The 23,133-nt window shown below is 39.1% G+C and overlaps 1 protein-coding gene across 1 annotated transcript in view; it reads right to left on the bottom strand.

The window, feature by feature from the left end:
- CGNL1 (cingulin like 1) overlaps nucleotides 1-18,071 on the bottom strand; it is a gene marked incomplete at both ends in the record, with an annotated part of 102,676 nt that extends 84,605 nt beyond the window's left edge. The window contains 6 exons of the mRNA XM_084239660.1: nucleotides 4,386-4,521; nucleotides 5,516-5,664; nucleotides 6,177-6,278; nucleotides 14,034-14,139; nucleotides 15,652-15,746; nucleotides 16,473-18,071. Coding sequence (XP_084095786.1) covers nucleotides 4,386-4,521; nucleotides 5,516-5,664; nucleotides 6,177-6,278; nucleotides 14,034-14,139; nucleotides 15,652-15,746; nucleotides 16,473-18,071 — 2,187 coding nt within the window. The remainder of the gene's footprint in view (nucleotides 1-4,385; nucleotides 4,522-5,515; nucleotides 5,665-6,176; nucleotides 6,279-14,033; nucleotides 14,140-15,651; nucleotides 15,747-16,472) is intronic.
- Nucleotides 18,072-23,133: the final 5,062 nt, after the last annotated feature.

Raw genomic sequence — 23,133 nt, 5'->3', positions numbered from 1 at the left:
GTGATACCCTAACACCAGAATACCCACAACACCAACTGATTTGCCCGCAGAAAGTTCTGGCTCATATCTACTCACAGGTATTTCCTGTCAAAATGAAAGGTCTGACCTACAGGTTCTGCAAAATGCTTTCCAGAAGAGTCCCTCTATAGGGCATGAGATCCATGTTCATTGAAAAGATATGCAAAAGGTCATATATCCAGGGCCTCCCTGGTGGCACAAGGGATTAAGTCTCAGCACTATGAAGCTATTGGCACCACAGCAGCATGAGTTCGATTTCCGACCAGGGGGCTGACGCACCTGGCACAACAGACCTCTCCTGTCTCGCCTGCTGCTCCCCTCAGCAGTGTATTTAAGCAGATCTGCCTGTTCTGCTCCCCACTCTCTGGTGAATCCTCTCACCCCCCCACCCCAATTCTTGTATGCATAAATAAATCTTTAAAAAAAAGTAACAAAATCATCCCACTGTTGTTCAATTAACAAGTCACAAAAGAAAATAGTATTTTTTATACTGTTTGTTTTTTTCCTTCTTTCCTTCCTATTACAAAAACACCTTTACTCTCTCTTGGTGTTCCTTTGCTGATTCCCTATGGGATCCCCATGTTATTTAACAAAATATGAAGTATTTAAAAGAGATTTCATGAAAAATCTTGTTCACTGTGCAGGTCACGCAAAATACAGTAGTCTTACCCCTTTTCATTCAAAAGCTTGAGTGTTTAGTGTTCTTTGTGTTTTAGAGAGTGTTACAAACAAAACACCACGGAAAGCTGATAACTGTACTCTGTTATCAGAGTGCCCCAGCCACTTTTTATTAAGATACCAGGAATAAACTGAAAGTAGCAAAGAGATGGGGGTGTATTTTTATTAGTGATATAGAAACCATGTTATCATATCTTAAATGTTGCTGACAAATCAAAGGCAGCTGATAAAAATAGGATGATTTTCTAGTACCCCATCAGGGCATGGAGCTGCTAACTGTGCCATGACTTGTGTTACAAAAAGCAGCAAATTAATTCCCACTATAGGAAAGAGTGAAATAAACAGGAATCCAGAAACATCAGGAACATTTTCAAGTAAAGATGCATTTTGCTTCCCTTTCTTATGTGTCTCCTTATCAGCCTCTGCCTGAAAACATGCCACCAAACCAAGGCTCAAAGCCTCGGCTATGATTAAGCCAATAAACAAATTAATCCAATTATAATCATTAATGTATTTCCATTACATTGTGTTTAAAGCAAAGAAGCATTCAGAATTATTCACTTTTTTAAAAAATGTTGACTTTTGAAAGTGATTTAAATACTGAAAATTATTTATTCCTTTGCAACATTGCCTGGCTTTGAGCTACACATGAAACAGAAGAAGCAAAGATGATTTATACTCTTGAAGTAGCTGTCTAGTAGGAGAATGAGACAGGTACAAAGCAGCACAAGGTCAATGTGCTAAAACATAGAATCTAAACAAAGATTAAAGGGCAACTAACAATTATAGGTCTCAGTTCATGGGAAAATTCAACAGATTGAGAAGCTTCCCAATAGCTGAGATAATACTGATCCCTTCTATAATCTCCTGTGCCCATGCAAGGAATAACAAAATAGAGACAAAATCTTCTTCCCTTCTATTTACCTTCTATTTGTGAAGCTACATTTTTACTAAAATCTGTACTGTTCAGTGGCATTATTTCTGGAAACTAATCCTTAGGAACCTTTTCTAAAGAGGTAAAAGGATATATATAAAAAATGTGCACCACAGTATTTTCTATAATTAAAAAAATATATAGAAGAATGAATTTTTAAGAATTTTTAAGGTTTATCACCTTAAAAATGAAATATGAAAGACTTAGAGAAGTCTAACAAAGAAAAATGGTTCTAATGTATTAACTTTTAAAAGTAGGTATCAAAACAATAGGGTCTCTGCATTATAGATGGGTAGATGAAACCTAGCAATGACTACAGAAAACACAGGAATAGGAAATTGCTAGTAAAAGATGTGCTCCCACACCCCATTTTAAAAGATCATTCTATGTTAATATTTCAATGATAAATATACATATTCTCAAAGCCCCATTTTAACATACCCTGGTGTTTGTACTCCTGAGCCCTGAAAAGAAGGCAGAGGAAGGAGAAGCAAACTAATACCACAAATGTGGTGACTTTTAGGGAACTGCTGGATAAAAAGGGGTAAACCAGGTGGTGAAGAATAGGCCTGTGGCCCTCTCAGGAGAACAGGTTTAAACAGAGGAGGAGGGATGGTCATGAGGAGAGGAGAGAAATAACTCCCCTCTGCTCGAGGGGAAGAAGAATTCACGAGAACTCCTACCTAAGCAGCCATGCGCCTCTGCTCTCTCTCCACCCCTGCCGAGTCATGGGGAAGAGAGAAGCTAAGTTCTAAAGAGGCTAAGTTCTAGAGAGGCTAAGTTCTAAAACCCCTTCTGGGGAATTACTTCAAAACTAACCAAGGAAGGGAACAAGAAAACAGTTGACAGCTAAGACTGGAGGAACCAGGTCTTACAAGCAGAAGTCAGGAACTCACCTGAAGGAAGGGACAAAGACAAGACCCAACCCCTCAGAGGAAAAGCAGTAGAAAATGAAATGTAAACACTAACATAGTACCTTTATTTGGTGATGGTTTTGGGTTTTTTTTACTTTTTCTAAATTGTGTATTGTTTATTTGTTGAGTTGTTTCTATAAACCAAAGATTACAGAAATAAAATTCGAACCAGCCCCAAAATACAGTACATGATAATATTATAGCAAATATTAAAACATCTAAGTGAACCAGAAATGAAGGTTTCTTTTCAACCCTCACTCCCAATAACAAAATACTGACATTCAAAATCCATACTTATGGGCCTCCCTGGTGGTGCAAGGGATTAAGACGCAACCTATGAAGCTATCCACAGCCTCTGCAGCACGAGTTCAATTCCCGGCCAGGGAGCTACCCACATGGCATGGCAGACCTCTCCTGTCTCCTCTGCTGCTTCCCTCAGCAGTGTATTTCAGTGAGTCTGCCTGTTCTGTTCCCCACTCTGTCTCTGGTGAATCCTCTCACCCCCCCACACCTCTGGCCTATACCCCAGTTCTTGTATGCATAAATAAATCTTTAAAAAATCTATACTTATTCTCTAATCATTTCATATGCATACATCTAACACCTCAAAGGATGGCAGTCTAGTTCAGGTAATTATTATCTTTGGAAAACCCCATAATATTTAACAAAAGTTAATAAGTAGAGGAAAGAGTCAAACTTACCCATTCATAGATGACTCATAGATTGATAAGAACAAAATATCCAATAAGGGGTAGCTAGACAGACAGGCTGTGCACACAGCATATAAATCCTGTCACAACACCTCCATCCTACCATCTAGCAAACATCCACTGACTGCTACATGGCCCGGCTTTGGGAGAGTAGCTTAGATACAGTGCTGAGCCAGCTACCATCAGCCCCACCCTCCTAGAACTTACAGTCTTGTGGGGGCTTTAAACAAATAAAAACAACCTATGAGAAATGCTGCATCAATATTAATGTGATATCAAAGTCTTCCAATGTGTTTCCATGAACAGCATTACTTACAAAGTATTTCTGCCTGACGTTTAACCTGAATGTATTAGTCAGTGTTTAGATCTAAATTCATTTACTAGAAATACAGGGAGTAGTGGAATAAGTTCATAAACACCATAAGGGAATAATCAGACAAATCCCACAAGGTTAGGCATTGGTCTGATCTTTTCAGAAGATGGATAGAATGAGGAAAAATAGCAGAGGGTAGGGATGGGGTGGGATGGACTAAACTAAGATAAATGGACTCTGAGCAAGATAAAAGTGAAAGCAATGGGAAATTCTTCATTGGATTCTGGCTTGAAGGAAGGAATGATAAAACACACTTGGGAGACAACTGGGAAATTTTGAATAATACCAGGTATTGCAACTGTTGCTATTATCTATATAATGGGAATTATTAATTTTAGGTATGATGATAATACTACAGTTATCAGAAAATTCCTGGATTTTTCGAGGATGCATGAAAAGTGATGTTTTCTGTAACGTGCTTTGAAGTGCTTCAGCAAAGGTAAGTGGTTGGATGAAAAAGCAGAATGAGTGGAAGGACAGATGAATAAATGGAGAATATATGACAGTAGGTTCACAACCATTGCCCTGGGTAGGGGCCCTACGGCAGCTATTGCATTGTTCTTTCTACTTTTCTATAGGACTGAAAACTTTCCTAACATTTAAAAACTACCGTATGTGATGCTCTTTCAGAACCGAACCACAGGCACAGGCGGAGTGAATACACACAACAGAACACAGTCCAAGGCACCCAGTCCTCCCTCCCACCCTCTCTAGGAAGAGGGGGCCTCTCTCCTCACCTGAACCCACACTCCTCTTACCTCAATTAGCGCACCCTTCTCCCTGTCCTCGGATCGCTTAGCACTGTCCAATTCATCATGCATTTCTGAGAGCTGGTCCTGGAGATCCCTGATCTCAGTCTGGTGCTGTTCTCGTTCCATCTTCACCTGAAACAGTCTGGTAGGAGAGGAATCCATCAGGGAGATTCTTCTAAGCTCTGCTTGTTTTCATCTAGTCTGACTTCAGACCTTCAGATGGTCAAGGAAAATCACTCAAGTCCCAAGAGGACTCCTACTCTTTGTTCTTCATCGAACAAGGACTCACAAACCTGAAAAGGTACCTGGTTAAGAACTCCTGTCTATAGACTCACTGGCCAAACAGGAAGACAGTGAGAACTCAAACAAATTTGTAATGGGAAATGTTGTTTAGGGCCTTTTTCTCCCCCAAAGAAGATTGCAGTATATAAGAATTTGGATAAAGAGACTGACCAAAAAAACACAACTTTAGATAAATGTTTTCACTGAAGTCACCCTATGCCTTAACACGCCCCTCCCCAGTACTCTCGAGCAAGAGACTCAGCAAATTACGACTCATGACCCAATTTGGTCTGCTCCGTGTTTTTGTAAATAAATTTATTGAACACTCATGTTGATTAATTCTGTAAGGCTTATGGTCGTTTGCACAATACATAGCTATGTGCAAGGACAAGGATTTGACTTCCCTTCTCTGCAGACTCAAAGGAAGTTATAAGCACTGGTCACAGAGACCAGCACGACCCAGGATGAAAATTCACAAGCTGGGAGATTGTGGCGGTGAACTTTTTGAAGGCTAAATGAACTTTTTGGAGGCTATATCCAGACTCCTTGAAAACTGTATTTAGGTATCACAACTCAGTTTCCCCGCTATCACTTTCCTGCTATGAGATTCAGTCTAAGGACAGAAATTTTACAAGGCAATCTTTAAGGTGGACAAAGAATTTTAAAAATTATTACCGTCTGCCTACCAGTCTACATGTCACCAGTACCACAATTTTACGAGGATATTAGGGAGAAACGGCAGGTAGGTCAGCAGTGTCCACAAATATTTGGAAAAATCAGGTATATTAAATGGTGGGAAAGTTCAGGCTACATTCAATGGAAGACCCCAGAAGCGGCTCTTGCCCAGAACTTACTCTTCCAGATTCTTTCGAAGCTCCCCTTCACTTTCTTCCAGCCGCTGTTGCAGTACTGAGTTCTCTTCCACCTTATTGTCATGTTGGCATTGAAGTTCTTTTAAGTTTGCTTTCATTCTCTCTCTCTCTTCTTTGATGTTCTGTTGATTCTAATATGAATACATGTGATGTACATTAAGGCAATTCCATAGATGCCACCTTCTAATAGCTAATGGACTCCATGTATTTGCATTTAAGTTATTAAGTAACAATCCAAGTAGCTAATGAAGGCATGGAAGTTTGTCACTGAAAAGGGTATTAATGAACTCTAATATTTCTAAAAGAAAAACACAGATAAATTTCATTCTACTATTTCTATTACTTAATCCAGATGTTTTACACACATTGAGTTTCCTATTGGCCTGCCTGAATCTAATAGCATTTCTTGTACTCTAGCAAAGCAAACAGACTCTAAAAGCTTTGGTTATTTAAAAGAAAAAAAAGTTATTGCACAACGGGAGCCAAATGCACAGGAATTCACTCAGTGATGAGAAGAATGTTTCTCTTGAGAGGAAAAATAGGCTCTTACTTCATCTGGGCTTCCCAATGCGTTTAAAATATTTTTTATCAAGAAAGAAAGAAATGAAAAAAAAAAAAAAACAGCAAAGGAAAATTCAAATACCTTGGTTTCAAGTTGAAGCTGTCTCTGAAGTTCAGCGACTTCTGTGGTCAACTTGTTTTTCTGTTCCAATAGATCTTTGACTTCAGATGAAGAATTAGAAGCCTATAGTTAATTGTAAAGATCCTAATTTAAGGGTGTTCAAGATGCTTTATTTCAATTCTCTTTCCCACAAAAGATAATCAGAGCCATAACAGTAAACATTTTAAGACCCAGTTCTAATGGAAATCTCCTTGACTTCACAGAGTTAATCATGCTGTGCCCTCCACACAAGGTTCCAGTGAACTTTATTTTACACCTTTCATCACAGAAGAATTATTTCATCAAATCTCTCAACAATTGTCCAACATGACTAAAATTTGCTTTGTTTTCATATATGGATATGTCAAAAGTTTCTCCATAAATGGTAAGAGTCCTGTCCACAGAAATTGTTAACAAAACATCTACAACAAAATTTTCTTTAAAGTAAATTAGGAAAAGACATCTGCTTTTCTTTTTTGTAAAGATTTTTTTTTATTTATGCATACAAGAACTGGGGTGTAGGCTAGAGGTGCGGGAGTGGTGAGAGGATTCACCAGAGACAAAGCAGGGAACAGAATAGGCAGATGGACTGAAATACACTGCTGAGGGGAACAGTGGACGAGACAGGAGAGGTCTGCTGTGCCATGTGGGTGGCTCCCTGGTAGGGATCAAACTCGTGTATCAGTGGCTGCCAATAGCTTGATATGCTGAGACTTAACCCCTTGGCCACCAGGGAGACCCCATTTTTCTATTTTTAATGGCAGAACACTTCAATTTAGCTTCAGTGTTTCTTAGGAGTAATTTGAGATTTACTACAGTAGAAGATCATGAACTTTTAGAGGGCAGGGACCAGGTCTTACATACTTCTGTTTCCTATACTTCCCCGCATTTTATAAAATTTCAATAAGTGATTGGTGATTTGTAGAATTCTGATTTCAATCTAGAGTAACTGATGTCAAACTATGAGAGCCAGATAAAATATATGTAATATAATTGTGTGTGGGCATTGCCAGAAAACCAACACTGGGCTATAATTCTTTTAAAAAAGGAAGCTCATCTTCTGCACAGCAAAAGAGACAATAACAAAAACAAAGAGAAACCCCACCAACTGGGAGAACATTTTTGCACACAACACTAATGATAAAGGACTGATCACAAAAATCTGCAATGAGCTGATGAGACTCAACAACAACAAAGAAAATAACCCAGTCAAAAAATGGGCAGAAGAGCTAAAAAGAAACTTCTCTGAAGAGGAAATGCAAATGGCCAACAGACATATGAAAAAATGTTCAACATCACTTGTAATCAGGGAAATGCAAATCAAAACTACCATGAGATACCATCTTACACCAGTGAGAATGGCACATATTAAAAAAACTAGCAACAACAAATGTTGGCGAGGGTGTGGAGAAAAAGGAACTCTTCTGCACTGTTGGTGGGAGTGCAAACTGGTCCAACCACTATGGAGAGCTGTGTGGAGATTTCTGGACCTACTAAACATAGAGCTTCCATATGATCCAGCAATTCCACTCCTAGGTATTTACCCAAAGGACACAGAAACATCAATTCCAAAGAGCACCTGCACCCCTATGTTTATAGCAGCACTATTTACAATAGCTAAGCTTTGGAAACAGCCCAAATGCCCAAAAATAGATGACTGGATCAAGAAGATGTGGTACATATATACCATGGAATATTACTCAGCATTCAAAAAACATAAACACATGCAATTTGCAGCAACATGGATGGCGCTGGAAGGGATCATGCTCAGCGAAGTAAGCCAAAAAGAAAAAGAAAAATACCGGATGGTCTCACTCATAGCAGGAATCTAGAAAACTTAAATAAGGGATCAGGAAAAAGAATAACTATAAGAAAGTGAAAATCAAAATCAACAAAAACTATGAACCAGAGACACTTTTTGGGGGGTGGGGGCCGGGAGGGGAGGGATTGGGGTCAGAATGGGGCATGTGCAGTTGTATGGGGGAATATAAAAATAAAATTTATAAAAATTAAAAAAAAAAAGGAAGCTCATGATTTAGCCCTACATTCACCAAGACTTCTCTCCAGTTGTATTTCCAAACCACAAAACACTAAAGTTTTAAAAATTTCATGTTATTAGGGAATAGAGAATGTAAACAAGATATCATTATTCACCTGTCAGAATGGCCAAGCCAAAATCCAAAACATTAACAATATCAAATGTCGGCAGAGATTCAGAGCAATAGGAACTCACATTTATTCTAGTGAGAAAGTAGTTTGGCAGTTTCTTAGAAAACTAAACATACTCTTATAATACAATCAAGTGATCCCTCTCCTTGATATTTACTTAAATTAACTGAAAACTAATGTCCACACTAAAGAGGCAGGGAAAGCCATGGATTTCAGGATCAAGGTAGAGCTTCAAAGAGGCAGCTCCAAAAACTTGCATGAAATACTTCATGGATGATTTCTAAGCTGTATGAACAAGCAAGATCCTAAAAGGTCAGTTGCTTGGAGGCAAAAAACAACAGAGACTTAAGAGAATTACACATGCTAGGAAAACAGAATTCCAACTCAGCCAAAATAGAGATCCTGGTGGGCATTCTAGCATTTGCTTGAAATCCACGAAAATAGTTAAGAGTTGTGCCTTAGAAGATGAAACACTTAAGTAGATCAACACTAGCAATGCCTAAACTACCAAACATACAAAATCAAAACAATCTGTGAGTAATTTAACCTTCAGAGGGAGATAACGTGATACTCAACATCTGTAATTTATCCACAATATGTAGCATAAGTTTTTAAAAATCCTAGACATGCAAAGAACCAGGAAAAATAGACCAACAATCAGATAAGGCAGACAGTAGAAGCAGCAATGATCCAGATACTGGAGCTATGAGATAAGGACTTCAAAATAACTGTAATATTTTTTAAAGACTATGGACAAAGATGAAGAATTTTAGTACACAATTAGATTCAAGTGGACATTGTAGAGTGGCAATACACAATATCTGAAATTTGAGAATTCAAAAGCCTGGCATAGCCAGAAAGCAAGATTAATAAATTTGAAAACAAAAAATATCTGTTGCACCAAAAGAAAAAAAAAGGACATATGCACAGAATAGAGTATGAGCGATACCATCAAATGGCCTAAAACACATGTAGTTGGAATATGAGCAGTGTTGGGAAAGACAGATTGTGAAAGCAGCAATATTTGAAGAAATGGCAGCCAAAAATTTTTCAAATGTGGTGATTCTACAGATTCAAGAACTCAGTAAATTTAAAAAAAAAAAAGCACACACTTATGTATAACAGTCAAACCTCTAAATTTCAAGATATAAAAAAGTATTAAAAGCAGCCATCACTTTCAGAGTGACAAAATTAAGAATGATGACTGAAGTCCATGAGGGCCAAAGGAAATAGAAATGTTTCTAAAGTTTAGAAAAGAAAAAAAAAACTTGCCAAAATAGAATTCTTCAAATATGAGAGTGAATTAAAGACATTCTCAGATCAACATCTGAGAGAATTCACTGTTAGCAGAAAAGTATTCCAGGACATAGCAGAGGAAATTATTCAGGGTGGAGGAAAATTGTACTAGATGGAAACATGGAGTTATAAAAAAGGAATGAATACTGAAAAGGGAATAAATCTAAATGAAAGCTGTCTAAGACCTCTACAACAAAAACTACAGAACATTGCTAGAAGTTGAAGATGTTCACAAATAAGAATGCCAGCACTGTTAAAATGGCAGCTACCACCAAACTTATTTGTACATTGAAAGTAATCCAAATCAAAATTTCTGGAGGCTTTTGTGTATGTGTATGTAAATTGACAACTTATTCTAAAGTTTATATGAAAAGGTAAAGGCCTAAAAAAGCCAAGAAATCTTGGAGAACAATGAAGTTGGAAAAAGTATGTTGCCAGATTTACCATACAATACACAGAAATCAAAACTATGGTATTGCCACAAGAAGAGACAAATAGACTAATGAAACAGAACAGAGAGTCTAAGTGTTAGAGAGGATACAACTAATGGAACTTACTGGTAGAAGCATAATTTGTTTCAACCATTTTGTAAAATCAGATAAATCACTTACAAGCTACATATATGACTACTTTACATGTAGCAATTTTATACCTAACTATATTCCCAAGAGAAATGAGTGAATGTTTTTATTTCCCAAAGAAAAGAATGCTATGAGCATTCATAAAAGCCCAAAACTGGAAGTGCCCATCAAGAATACATACTATGGGGCCTCCCCTGGTGGCGCAGTGGTTGAGCGCTGGGCTGCGAAGCTGCCTGCAGCCTCTGCAGTGCCGGTTCGATCCCCGGCCGCTGGGCGAGGGTCCCACAATGGCACGCAGACCTCTTCTGCAGCACCCGCTGCTCCCCTCAGCAGTGTGTTTGTTCCGTTCCCCGCTCTGGCTCTGGTGAATCCTCTCACCCTCCCGCACTTCTGATTGTACCCAGTGCTTGGATAAATAAATAAATAAATCTTTAAAAAAAAAAAAGAATACTAGTTGATTTACAAGAACGATCTCAAATAATTTTTTTAAAAAAGAATACATACTATGGTATATTGATAGAAAGCAACAGATCGACAAAAAAGAGCTATTGATACAGGCAACACTACTGAATCTTGCTGACATAATGTTGAGGAAATGAAAGTAGACATGACCACATATAGAAAAATGTTATTCACATAAAATTCAAGAAGGGTTAAACTAATATATGTGATAGAAATTGGAATATGATTATCTTCAGGGAGAGAGAGAGTAACTGATTGGGGCAAAGGAAACCTTCCAGAATGATCAGAAATGTTCTTCATCTGGGTGGTGTTTGCATGGACACATACCTATGCTATAAATTCAATGAACTATCTACCTAAGATGTGTACATTTTACTATATATAAGTCATATTCCAATAAAACACTATAAAACATTAATATCTGTGGAAGGCTCATCTGTTGCAAAAAGTTATACCCACAAAACTTTTCTGTGTGTTTCTGAGATCCTTTGTACATGCATCTGTTATAAAACTTTCATGAAATTGGGAAGTACTGCTTCATAACCAGGACTGAAGATATTTTTATCCTTACTCTCTGCATATACTTATATGTAAGTAAATAAATATATGTTGGTTAAACTCATTTTCTTCTTTGAAGAGATTTCCAAAATGAAGAGATACATAATGAGGTGGGATCTGACTAAAGAAAGTCTACTAGGAAATAGCATCTGTAATTATGAACGGTAGTTATATCATACTTTCCTTCTACAGACATAGTTTCAGAATTATATCCCTAAAAGGATTTGACTAAATTCTACATCAAAGTAAATAGAAAACTACAAACATGGGAGGGGAATAGACAAATTAGGAATAAAAGCTAGAGACATCAGCATCTTGGCTCGCTTGCACCTGAATCCAGGTGTGAGTCATTTGCAGTTAACTTGGAATGAACACTTCTTCACCTACTCCTGTGAAGGGGACCAGAATTCAAGAGTCAACAAAACACAGTGCTTGAAATTTTCTTACGCAGAATGAGAACAATCCATTTTTGAAGTCTAAGTCCAACCCAATGAGAAAATTTGTACATTGTCTTTCCTAAATGAAAATTCTAACTGCTATGCTTTTTTCCAATATGGTGTTAGTCCATGAGAGTTCTTACACTGTTTCAAGAAACCACTTAATAGGCACCAAATAGATAAAACTCCAAAGTCTTTGCCAGAGAATAATCAGATTCAGAAAACATGAGGGGGAGAGAGTGTGTATGTGGGGGGAGGGAAGGTTAGGAGGCAGTTAAGCCTTTGTTCATCTTCTCATCTCTCCCCTGATTCAGCAGTGACTTAACTGGCCTCCCTTCCTCTGATTTTACCTCTCTCCAAAAGCTAAATAGGGATGAATTTTTGCAAATACAACTCTGCATTCCTGTTTCAAGTGCATCAGTGATTTCTGTCACTTTCAGGCAGAAATGGAAACTTCTGAATTGGGATTTCTGAGGTGCTTCCTATCTGGCGCCTCTTTATATTTTGTGTTTGTGCAGTACCTTTTGCCTAGAACACCCTGCCTTTCTTTCTCCTGAAGAATTTTTTTTTTTAAGATTAATTATTTATTTATGCAAGCACTGGGTACAGTCAGAAGTGCAGGAGGTGAGAGAATTCACCAGAGCCAGAGCTGGGAACAGAACAGGCAGACTGACGAAGTACATTGCTGAGGGGACCAGCGGGCGGCAGGAGAGACCTGTGTGCCATGTGGGACCCTCCCCGGCAGCCGGGGATCGAACCGGCGCTGCAGAGGCTGAGGGCAGCTTCACAGCCCGGTGCTCAACCACTGTGCCACCGGGGAGGCCCTCTCCTGAAGAATTCTATAATCTTTTAAAACACAATTATCATCGGTGATTGTGACTACCCAGTTGGGCTGGAGACCCCTAGTCTATGACAATGACAACCTTAACATTGTCTGCTAGATCGGGGAGTGTGGTGTACCCATAACATTTGCAATGCATTCACAGTACTTAAAAGTGGCAATACAACACTGATGTCTATAATGAGACTTTTCTAGATGAATTAAAAAAAAATTGGCAATCTCAATTGGTGCTAAGGTGATTTTAACACATAAGACATCCTAATCACCCCTTGTAACTCAGAGAAATAAAAAGACACCATAGTTTCAAGGTAGGTGCCATTGTTGACTTAGAACGCAATGGTATTTTTAAATCAAATTTGAAAATATATATTTTATCATTCTTTTCTAATGATGACAGTTGATATAAACATTCCATATCATACCCCTTTTATGGAAGGGGCAAGTATTTTTACATATAAACTATATACATAATCTATAACATAGTATTTTGATGTATATAATATGCAGGTGTGTGTGATGTGGGTGATAGACACACAGATAAGTTCTACCCCACATTTGATGCTAGGGCAGCCGTCATGGGTTAGCTGAGTTCCAGGGCAATACTGAGCAGAAGAGAAAAATGAGTATAAAAGTTTCCTCTCTATGTGTGTTTCCAAAGCTAAAAAAGAAGCTATAGATGAACTTCCAGTTCTTGCCTTTGGATATCTGTTCTTTCTTTCCAATAGAGTTCTCCCAGGAGGAGAAAGGGACTATGCACAAGGGAGATAAGGGTTCCAATTCAAAGATGGATTGGCTTGAGGAACAAGCTTTTCATCATCCCCTAAAATGCTGCTTCCTTTAATGCCCAATATGTTTCCAGCATATGAGATGGTCATCAACTCGAACATGCTTCCTTCTTTAACAACAACAAAATCTCCCAGTCTTAACTTGAATTCAGTATAAAAACCTGAGCAGGCAATTTTTAAAAAGAATGACCCGCTCTACTACTTCCTTTTCCTTCCCTCAATGCTGATCAGTTCCACTAGCCACCATTCCTTATTCTCTCGTTTTTATTCTTTCTTTCTCTTTATTCTTCTTTATTTATTTATTTATTTTATTTATTTATTCTTTCTCTTTATTTTTATTTCTTATCTCTGAAGTCCCAGAGCATGGGTCCAAGCCTGCTCACCCTTACCTTTCAAATTTGCCTATAATAAGGTTAGGGTTCTTCATCCTTAGTATGTTTATTTTTCCCCCCTAAATTTTACCACCTATTTGTTTCAGCATGTCAGATTTTATGACTTTTTAAATAAAAATATCTTGAAACTTTTTTGGAAGAAAAAAAAAGGTATAAATTATTAACACTTAAAAGATGATCCTCCATCTTAAATATTGCTCACCACTCAGGAAATGTCCCACTTACTGTTACATACAAAGGTATAGACCGCAGAAGCAACATTTTGTTTGCCACATTCTGTATTAAGTGCCTTGGGGAAAACATAGAACTTCCACTTACTTGGTTATTTCCTTGGGTACTCCCTGCTGCTCGAGACTTTAATGTCTGGATTTTCTCAAAGACCAGGTTGACTTTCCTTTTAGTAGCATCATCATTGTCGGTGCTTCTGGAAAAAAAGGCAACAGGAAAAAAAACAATGAGGGGACAACCACTGGCCTCAGCATGTTCTCTGTGCCATGACACAGACAACAAGCCCTTTAAGAAGGAAAGTTGCAAGAGACCTACATTAATTTAGGCTGCAGACAAAACCCGTGTATTTTTTTTCAAATAAATTGTTAGAAGTTTCCACTTGATTTGGGAGGGGGGTTCCCATTTCCAAATATAAAAAAGGGCCATAAATACATTTTAAGTAGGTTTGAAGAAAAGAAACCCAAAGAAAATTTAATTATTTGTTGTTTGATTCAAATGACTCATTCATTCCAACAAGACATTTCTCCTCTTTGCTCCCCTGCACACACATGCATGAGCACATACACATTTTACTTTTAAATCTTAAGCCAATAATGATTTGCAGTCATCTTAATGTGGTCAGCCTATGTTTAAAAAAAAAAAAAAAAATCTCCCAATCCCTGACTGCCGACACAGCAGAACTTTTGGTCTAGACATTCACAGGTAATGATCAGATAAAGCTTATTAACTTCTACCACACCTTTTGTCACACATACCTGACATGTAGCGGGGAAACAAAAGATTTTAAATATTTCCTTAAATAGGCACCTCCTGCTAAAGTCTGTCTCACCAGTCAATAATACATCATAGGGGAAAAATTTTTAGAAACAATTTTAAAAATCAAGTTCTTCTACCTTAATCCTAATATGGTAAAACCCTACAGAGAAAGAAACTAATAAGTATGTCTTAGAAGAATCTCTCTGGTTGTTTGTTTTCCAAAAGCACTTCTATATGATAATTTGAACCCATTTTGTCGGCTCTTCATCACTGACAAGTAATTGTGAGGCACGATGCAAAAATAAAAAATGTTTTGATACCAAGGATTATTTGCCAAATGACTTTCAGTCATGTCAAGCATAAAGTTTTTCTTTCCTTCTTAATCATATCTGATGAGAGAAGTGAAACAGAAACTTCACATTCCTGGCCTACAATTCCAGCAGCTAGTATCTAAGTAAGTGAAAACCAGATTACTCAAACTCAACCTCCGAGATAAGCTGGTGGAAAGCAATGCTTTTAAATGAGTCATACTTGCTTCAAAAATAATGGAAGCAGGGGCTTCTGGCCAATGTCAGTACTGGGAAGGGGAGGAGGTGTTTTTTATTTGGAACTTCTCATTCCTGCATTCATGGAAGACCTCAAGGTGATGGCAATTCAAAACTGAACAACAAGCATTCTTCCTATGTGCATTTGTTTTTGCAACAGAAAAGGGTCATTTGAAAAAACACATTCCTTTAGGATTTTTAAAGTATGATGTCTTTCCCTGGCCTTCCCTCCCCAGGTCCTCACCCCACCACCACCCAAGACTTAAATCCTATTCTAAAAACCTGTCTTAACCCTCAAATGGCTCACACCAGGCAGGAAGGGAGAACAAAACACAGGTCTTAGAAAAGGAAATGAAGGGCCCCACTAGAAATGCCAACACTCAACTCCTTTAAGGAAAATCACTAACCCTTCTTTGAGGTAATTGTAAAGTATCTGCTTGGCAGTCTCCTCATTGGTTTGCTGAGAAAGCTCTTGCTGACCTTTTAACAGATCCGGGGTGGCCTGAAACATAATGTCTGTTATTAGAACACAAGAGGATGTTTCCATGAAGAAGGCAAAAGCCTGAAGCAGAAGTTTCCAAGCATATTTCCACTTTCCAAAAAAAAAAACAAAACGATTCCTTAGGTAAGGATCGTCACACAACTGACAATCGCCTTGGGCAAGTTACTTAACTTGTCTTCACCTCAATTTTCTCACCTGTAAAATTGTGGTTAATAGGACCTACTTCATAGGGTTGGTGAAATCCTAAAACATATAACAAATTGTGCCTAGCACTTACCAACCATATTATCATTTTCATCACTATCATTATTTTTTATTATTACTACAAAACAATAGATGTGCCACTTCAATAAACTTCATCACTGTAGGATTAACCTAGTTTCTCAGACCAGAAACTAACTCAGTCATTCAATGTCATGAGGACAGTTTGGAACCTCTGTGTAGAAGCAAATTCTCATACTTTCAGATTTCATATCTTTAAACAGAAAAACAAACCTATAGTGTGTGACAAGTTTGTTTTCAGAACAAGACCACAATGGGAATCTAGTTGGACTTGAATTAACCTAGAACACCACACAATTGGCAATAGGACATACTGTACAGGGGGAAACTTAAAAATTCAGATTTGCAATTGCTGATTTAAGGAGGATATGTAGGCCTGTGGCCTTTTATACCCTGAGGATGAAGATTTAAGTCATTTAGAAGGGGAAAAAAATACTGGATTACCTGAGTATTTGAGGTGGAAGTAAATGTCTTCACAGAAATCCTCTTGGCACCAGAGTCAGGAGAAGTTGCTACCCCCCGGTTCTGTAACATCAGGGTAGCAGTGGCCGTTTTGATCTCCTCTTCCTTGTTATTCTGAGCTGGAAGGGAGGACGGGCGCACTGTCCTCCTTTCCTGACCAGCTTTGTTTTCTGGAGCTTTCCCATCTTTGTTCTGCTGGGCGGGCCTGGGGTGGGCACCCTGGGTGCCAGGCACCGCTCCCTGCAGCTTGGCAAAGGCACGCCCCGCACCCTGCCTCCCTCGGAGCTCGGGGGCCACCGGCCGGTGCCCACACAGCTGGGATGGTCGGAGCAGGTGTTCACTCGACTTGCCCAGGTTCCTGCTAAATTCGCTTAGGTACTCCTTGTTCCCCTGGAGACCAAAAGGAAAGGCACTGTCCACACTTCGCGATCTCTTCCTGTCTTCTGGATCAATTCTGTTTCGTTTCCCAGACCTCCCTCTTCTCTGCAGCCCAGGTTTTTGGTCAAATTTTTCAATTAACTCATCTACACCAGGAATTGACCCTGTATCAATATCCCGCCCCGTTCCTGGCAAGAAGGGGATATAGCGTCTGTTTTCATGACGGTTCACGTTGTCAGCATGGATGGCACATTCTTGATCATCAAGTAAAAATCTGTACAAGGAGTTGGCTGAAGTGGGGGTGGTGGAGGATGACGAGGATCTCCGAGACCGAGCTCCATCCAGAACCGGCCCGGCTGAATCTTGCCGTCGGAAGGGCAACACGTCTGGCCTGGTTTTCTTGGCTTCCAGTTGGGTGTTTGGGCTGTGGCTGGTCAGGGGCCTCCCGCTAGGAAGAAGCGCCTCCTCCATGATCCCCTCCTTGCTGCAGCTCTGAACGTTCACGCACACAGATGTCTGCTTCTTGGGGTCCTCTATAACCACTGAGCTGCATAAACGAATGGCTGTGATGCTGGATTTGGTCAGATCTTCCAAAGGTGGGCTGGCCAGCTGGGGACCACTGGATTTTGGAAAGCAAGTCCAAGCTTTCTTATTGTTGGTGCCTTCTTCTGATAAAGTTTTTAGCCAGTTACTCTCAGAAGCCTGGTGATTTTGCAAGTTCAACTCATTCTTTTCAGGATCATAGGGCTGCAAGAGCTCTGGGTGCCTCTGAAAGTTCAGCATGTGGGATGGCTTCAGTGAACCCTCTTTACGTTCAACAATTCCATTCTTGCCCTCAAAGAAAGAGGGTTGTTTCAGGTTTCTTATTGGGCTGGGCTGGGCATATGGGTTCTCCGGGAGCTGCAGTTCTTCATTGTTGTCTAGCGCAGACCCATTACTGGAATGTAGAGGCAGCTTATTTATCATTGGAGATGGAAATGACGGCCCGTTTTCAGAAAAAGATGTGCCTGCCAGACACCGCTCGGTATTATTCAAGACTATGTAGGGGTGGCCATCAATTCCCTGTACCCGAATACTGACACCATAGGAACCTGACTTTGAGTGCTGAGAATTCCTTGATTTCTTGGTTTCATCACTTTCCAGTCTCAGGTGGACACCGTATTCCTGCTGCACGTGTTGGTATTCACCAAAATACAGCTCCATGGCTCACTGCTCCCACTACCAGGAAAAGAGGGGGGAAGGAGACAACATTAGGTGAGGATCACAACTGGTTAAACGAAGGTTTGGAGGGGAAATTTCAAAATTCAAAGAAAACAAAACATTTTAAATAGTAAGAACATTTCAGAATCAAATGCTTACCCAAACAGGCCTTTCTGGATGCCCAGGCCCACGTGACCATGATGTTTGTCAACTTTGGGCTTGACCCCTGACCTCGGGCTGCAGAGCTGGTGTAATGGCCTGACACCTTTCATTATTCTCTTTTTAGCTGACAGGTTTTTCTGGTTGCTTTATTCTTCCTTACTTGGTTTCCTCACACTTTAAGCTATTTATTTTAACCAATAGGATATTCCAATCACCAGCATTTGAGAAGGTACTTTTCCATGAAAATAAATGAGAGCTAAGACCCAAATAATTTCTGTTCACCATTTATTTTTTATGCCCTATATGTAAATTTTCTTGGCCAAACAACATCTTCACCCTTTTTTATGCACAGACTTGCTTTGACATCTTCATCTCTATTTATAAATACTGTTTAAAAAATATTTTCACTCTAAGGAATCAGTTTGCAAGACAACCAGTGAGAGTAAAAGATGAAATATAGTTTTGTCAATTTTTCTTATCAAAAAAGTTCAAATAACATATTGACCTAAAAAAAAACAATATAAAGAAATTGTAGACTCAGGGATATTTATTTTGTGATCGATAGTAATGGCAAGAAATATCAGAATTCCCCATTATCATAGTGGTCAACCTTATCAAAGACTGCACAGAGATCACAGGCAGGACGCCCACCCCACCCCATACTCTGAGGATCTCTTACTGGAAATTCAACTCTACCACACAGAAAAACTCCCACAATAAGGCCAACGCAGTAGGAGTGGTACCAACTACTTTTAGAGGCTTTTTTTTTTCTTTTCTGTTTTAGAGTCAATCTAGTAGCCTATTTTCAAAAAAATTATCTATTTGATTTTCAAATTTATTTGAACAGTTTTGCAAAGCACGTCATTTCATTTCCTCTGTATCAATTTCTCATGATCTAATTTTTACTTGTGCTTTCTTAGTTCTACATTATACAGGTAAAATCTGCCTATTTTTAAAAATTTTTGTTCCTCTAAAGAACACAGATTTAGCCATCTTTTCTTAATTCCTAATTTATTGAGTTCCAGTTTGATCTTTATTATTTCGTTCTGCTTTCCTCATTTTGTTGTTCTGTTTCCAAATTCTTGGCTTTCATGCTTCATTTGTTTATTTTCATTCTTTAATTATAATCCCATAATTTGTGATATGGACTATGATAGTATGGAATTATACCAGTTCCTACTACTAGAGAGACAAAATGGCAAATTAAAGGGAATTTTCCCCCCAGAAAAAAATTCTGGGGTTGGAGCAAATCCAAGTATATATTTTTTGAAAGATTTATTTATACAAGAACTGGGGTACAGGTCAGAGGCGCAGGAGGGTGAGAAAATTCACCAGAGAGAGCGGGGAGTAGAACAGAAAGACAGACCAAAGACACTGCTGAGGGGTGCAGCGGGCGAGGCAGGAGAGGTCTGCCATACCATGTGGGTTTCTCCCTGGCCAGCCGGGAATCGAACCCGTGCTGCAGAAGCTGCAGACAGCTTCACAAAGCAGCACTCAACCTGCTGCACCACTGGGGAGGCCCTCCAAGTATATTTTTGAGAGACACTTTTTCTTTTTTTCTACCTTTAGCTATCTTAGGCATAAGGTATCACAAACATGTTATCTACCTTTAGTATATATTAGACACCTTATGATTACAAGATGGCTGATCCAGCATCACATAAGCCAGTCTTAGGTGGACCTTTTTTTTTTTTTTTAAGATTTATTTATACAAGAATGGGGTACAGGCCAGATGCGTGGGAGGGTGAGAGGATTCACCAGAGACAAAGTGGGGAACAGAACAGGCAGACTGACAAAATACACTGTTAAGAGGAGCAGCGGGCGAGACAGGAGAGGTCTGCCGCGCCATGTGGGACCCTCGCCGGCCGGCCAGGATCGAACCGGTGCTGCAAAGGCTGCAGACAGCTTCACAGCGCTGCTCTCAACCACTCGCACCACCAAGGAGACCCTGGGCCTTCTTTTTAAGGAGATTTCCCAGACATAATCACTAATAATCCCTCACATGTTATTGGTAAGAACTTTATCAAACAGCTATCCACATCTACAGGAGGGGCAGGGAAACGGTATTTCAACTGTGAATCTTGTTCACTAAAGACCAAGCTGTAGACGATGGTCATCTTTCCTTATAAAACTTAACTTTTCTAGACTTTATATTTTACTTGCCTTACTTTCTACATACCTATTCCTAAATCCCCTCATCAGTTACATCACATCTGTTAGATGCTTATCAGTATCATTTCCACATCAGATCATTTGGTGCTCTCTTCCCCTGACCATTGCTGCCCCCACTACTCCCTACCACGACCTCCCTACTGAAGCCTCCCATCCTCCTGCCCTGCATTAGGGGCTGGGTACGCTCTTTCTTTTGTGCTACATTATTTCCCAAGGTTCCTGTCTTGTTCTTTCATAACCAATTTATGATTATGGAGCATACTTAATGCTTCCCATGGAGCATAGTTCTAGTCGCCTTTTAAGTGAGGGCCCAAGGGAGTAAAATTTTTGAAACCTTGTATTTTGCAAATGTATTTATTCTATGCATACTTTGATTGATAGTTTAGCTGAATTTAGAATCTCAGTTAAAAATAAATTTTCCTCAGATTGTTTAAAGTATTTCTCCATTCCCTTCTACTTTCCAGCAATGCTCTTAAATTTTCTGCCGCTGGTATATCCTTCTCTCTGTGTATGTCCTGTCAATTTCCCCTCAAAGTTTTTAGAACCTTTGTCACAGGTGTTCAGAAGTTTCACAATGACATACATATAAAAATTTTATAAATTTATAAAAATTGGGCTGTTCTATAAAACACAGGCATTTAATATATTCCTTCAACTTGGAAATTTATGTCTTCAGTCCTAGGAAACGTCCCTGTATTATTTCTGTGATATTATTTAGAGAATCATTTTGTTTTGCTCTTGGTTTTTGCATCTAATTTAATACATTAGTGATGTTGAGTCCTTTACAGCACATTTCAATTTTTCACATTTATTTTCTCATCTGCATTTTAAATCCATCTTTCTTGTTCTACTTTGAGAAATACAGCCTCAACTTTTCTTAAACATTCCAGAAATTTATCATTTCCCTTATCTCTTTCTTGTTCTCTAATTGTTTCTTTTTCATAAATGCTAGTTATTTTAGACATGATCTTTTCTCTCTCTCTCTCTGTATTAACTATAACATTTTCCAAAAAGTATATTTTCTCTACATCCTACAATGTCCCCATCTTCTGCAATATTTCTCTTTCCCTATTTGCCGTGTTCCCTGTCTTAGATGTTGAAGGCCTAATATGACTCAAATTCTTGAACTAAAAGCAGATTAGAGCTCTGTAGGAGTGAAGGGGCTTTATTAGGAGGTAAGCTTAAACAAATAAGGGAAGAAAGATGCCAAGACTTCCTCTGAGGAACCCACACATTTCAGTACCTGGGGACATTTTTTCTCTGCTGTTCAATTTCTCAAGGAAAGAATCCTCCATCCATTGTGGAGGCTACACACCCCAGGCTGCTGGCACTATGGGACAAGGCACGGAACAAGCATGGAAGCCTTTCAGTCTCCCTGTTTTCAGTCACCCACACATGCTTCCAACATTATGCTACTTCCATTTCTCCAGAGAACAGACCTCCCACCTGCTGCTCGAGTGGGGAGGGGATAGGAACAGATGGGTGCTTGGCAATGCAGGGTGCAGAGAAGACCCTACGTCTGGCCCTTGCCCTGACACATCCAGTAACCAATGCCTTCTATTTCTGAACCCTCCGTTCCACAGGCAAATCGCCTCATTTCTATTCTGCCAGCACATCATTGTGAAGCACCTAACACTTGCCAGTTCAATTACCACTCTTCCATTTGCTTCAGAGAGCTCCTCCCTGTCATTCTTTGTAGGTTTCCACATTCATATTAATTTACTACCTTTTGAGTGGGACTTTGAGAAAAGAGAGGAAAGTGGCCTGCTTTTAAACTTCTCTACCTCTACGAGGCTAATATTTGTAAACACTTGAATAGTAAGGACAGAAAGAGCAGGCCTGCCTTAGACTGACACAGCAATGCACAGAGGCCAAGATCAAAATGCTACGGTCTTTCTTGGCCTTTGGTTCCCAGCAGCGCTGGCATGTTTATTCTAGAAGTGTTTGTATTCATAAAGCTTATCACAATTTTTCTTTTAAACAGAAGTGCTGCTGTACAAATTTATTCACCGTGATGCTTTTTTAATGAAATTTACTAAATGGTGTCATTTCACTCACCAATAATCTCTTCTTATGCTGACTTAAACAATTCTATGAAAATATTTCTTCTAATATTAATAAAGTTCTTTTCTCGGGTTTTACAGGCCTTTCACTAGGTGTTGCTGCTACAGTCAACACTAATTACATTTCAATCTTTGAATAAAGCCACCTTGATTTATTAAAGCCTTAGTGCTCTGTTAGCAATTAATCCGCCCATTTGAATTGCATGAAATGTCCACAATTTACATTTCCTTGACAACAAACCTCAATCCAACGTTTTCACACAATGACATTTCTCAGCTGGGCACTGGTGTCTTAAGCAAATGTGGATTTCCTTCCCAATCATAGTGTAAACACTGAATTAATGGATGACTTTTAAAGACAGCTGTTCTCTGTTTCCTGACACCAGGCCACATCATGATCCTAACGCACTCCACACATACTCTTGCTCAGTCAGGGCCTAAGCCCAAGCAAGGGCTTACATAATTTGGCAGTAAATGCCAGCCAATTGCCAGGATGTAATATTGTAATATCGTGACACTTGGCAAATAAAAGTGGTGTTTTGGAGTGGTAATAATGCTTTTTGGAAAAGACTGCTAAATGATGATAATTGCTTTAGTTAGCAAGATCAATTAGCGTGTTTGTGAGTAAGAACAAAGAGCATAGCACTTGAAAGCACTATGAACACAGA

Source organism: Talpa europaea (assembly GCF_964194135.1).
Source record: "Talpa europaea genome assembly, chromosome: 8".
Lineage (NCBI taxonomy): Eukaryota > Metazoa > Chordata > Mammalia > Eulipotyphla > Talpidae > Talpa > Talpa europaea.
Note: the sequence above shows the minus strand (reverse complement) of the source record. Positions and strands in the feature narration are given on the sequence as shown.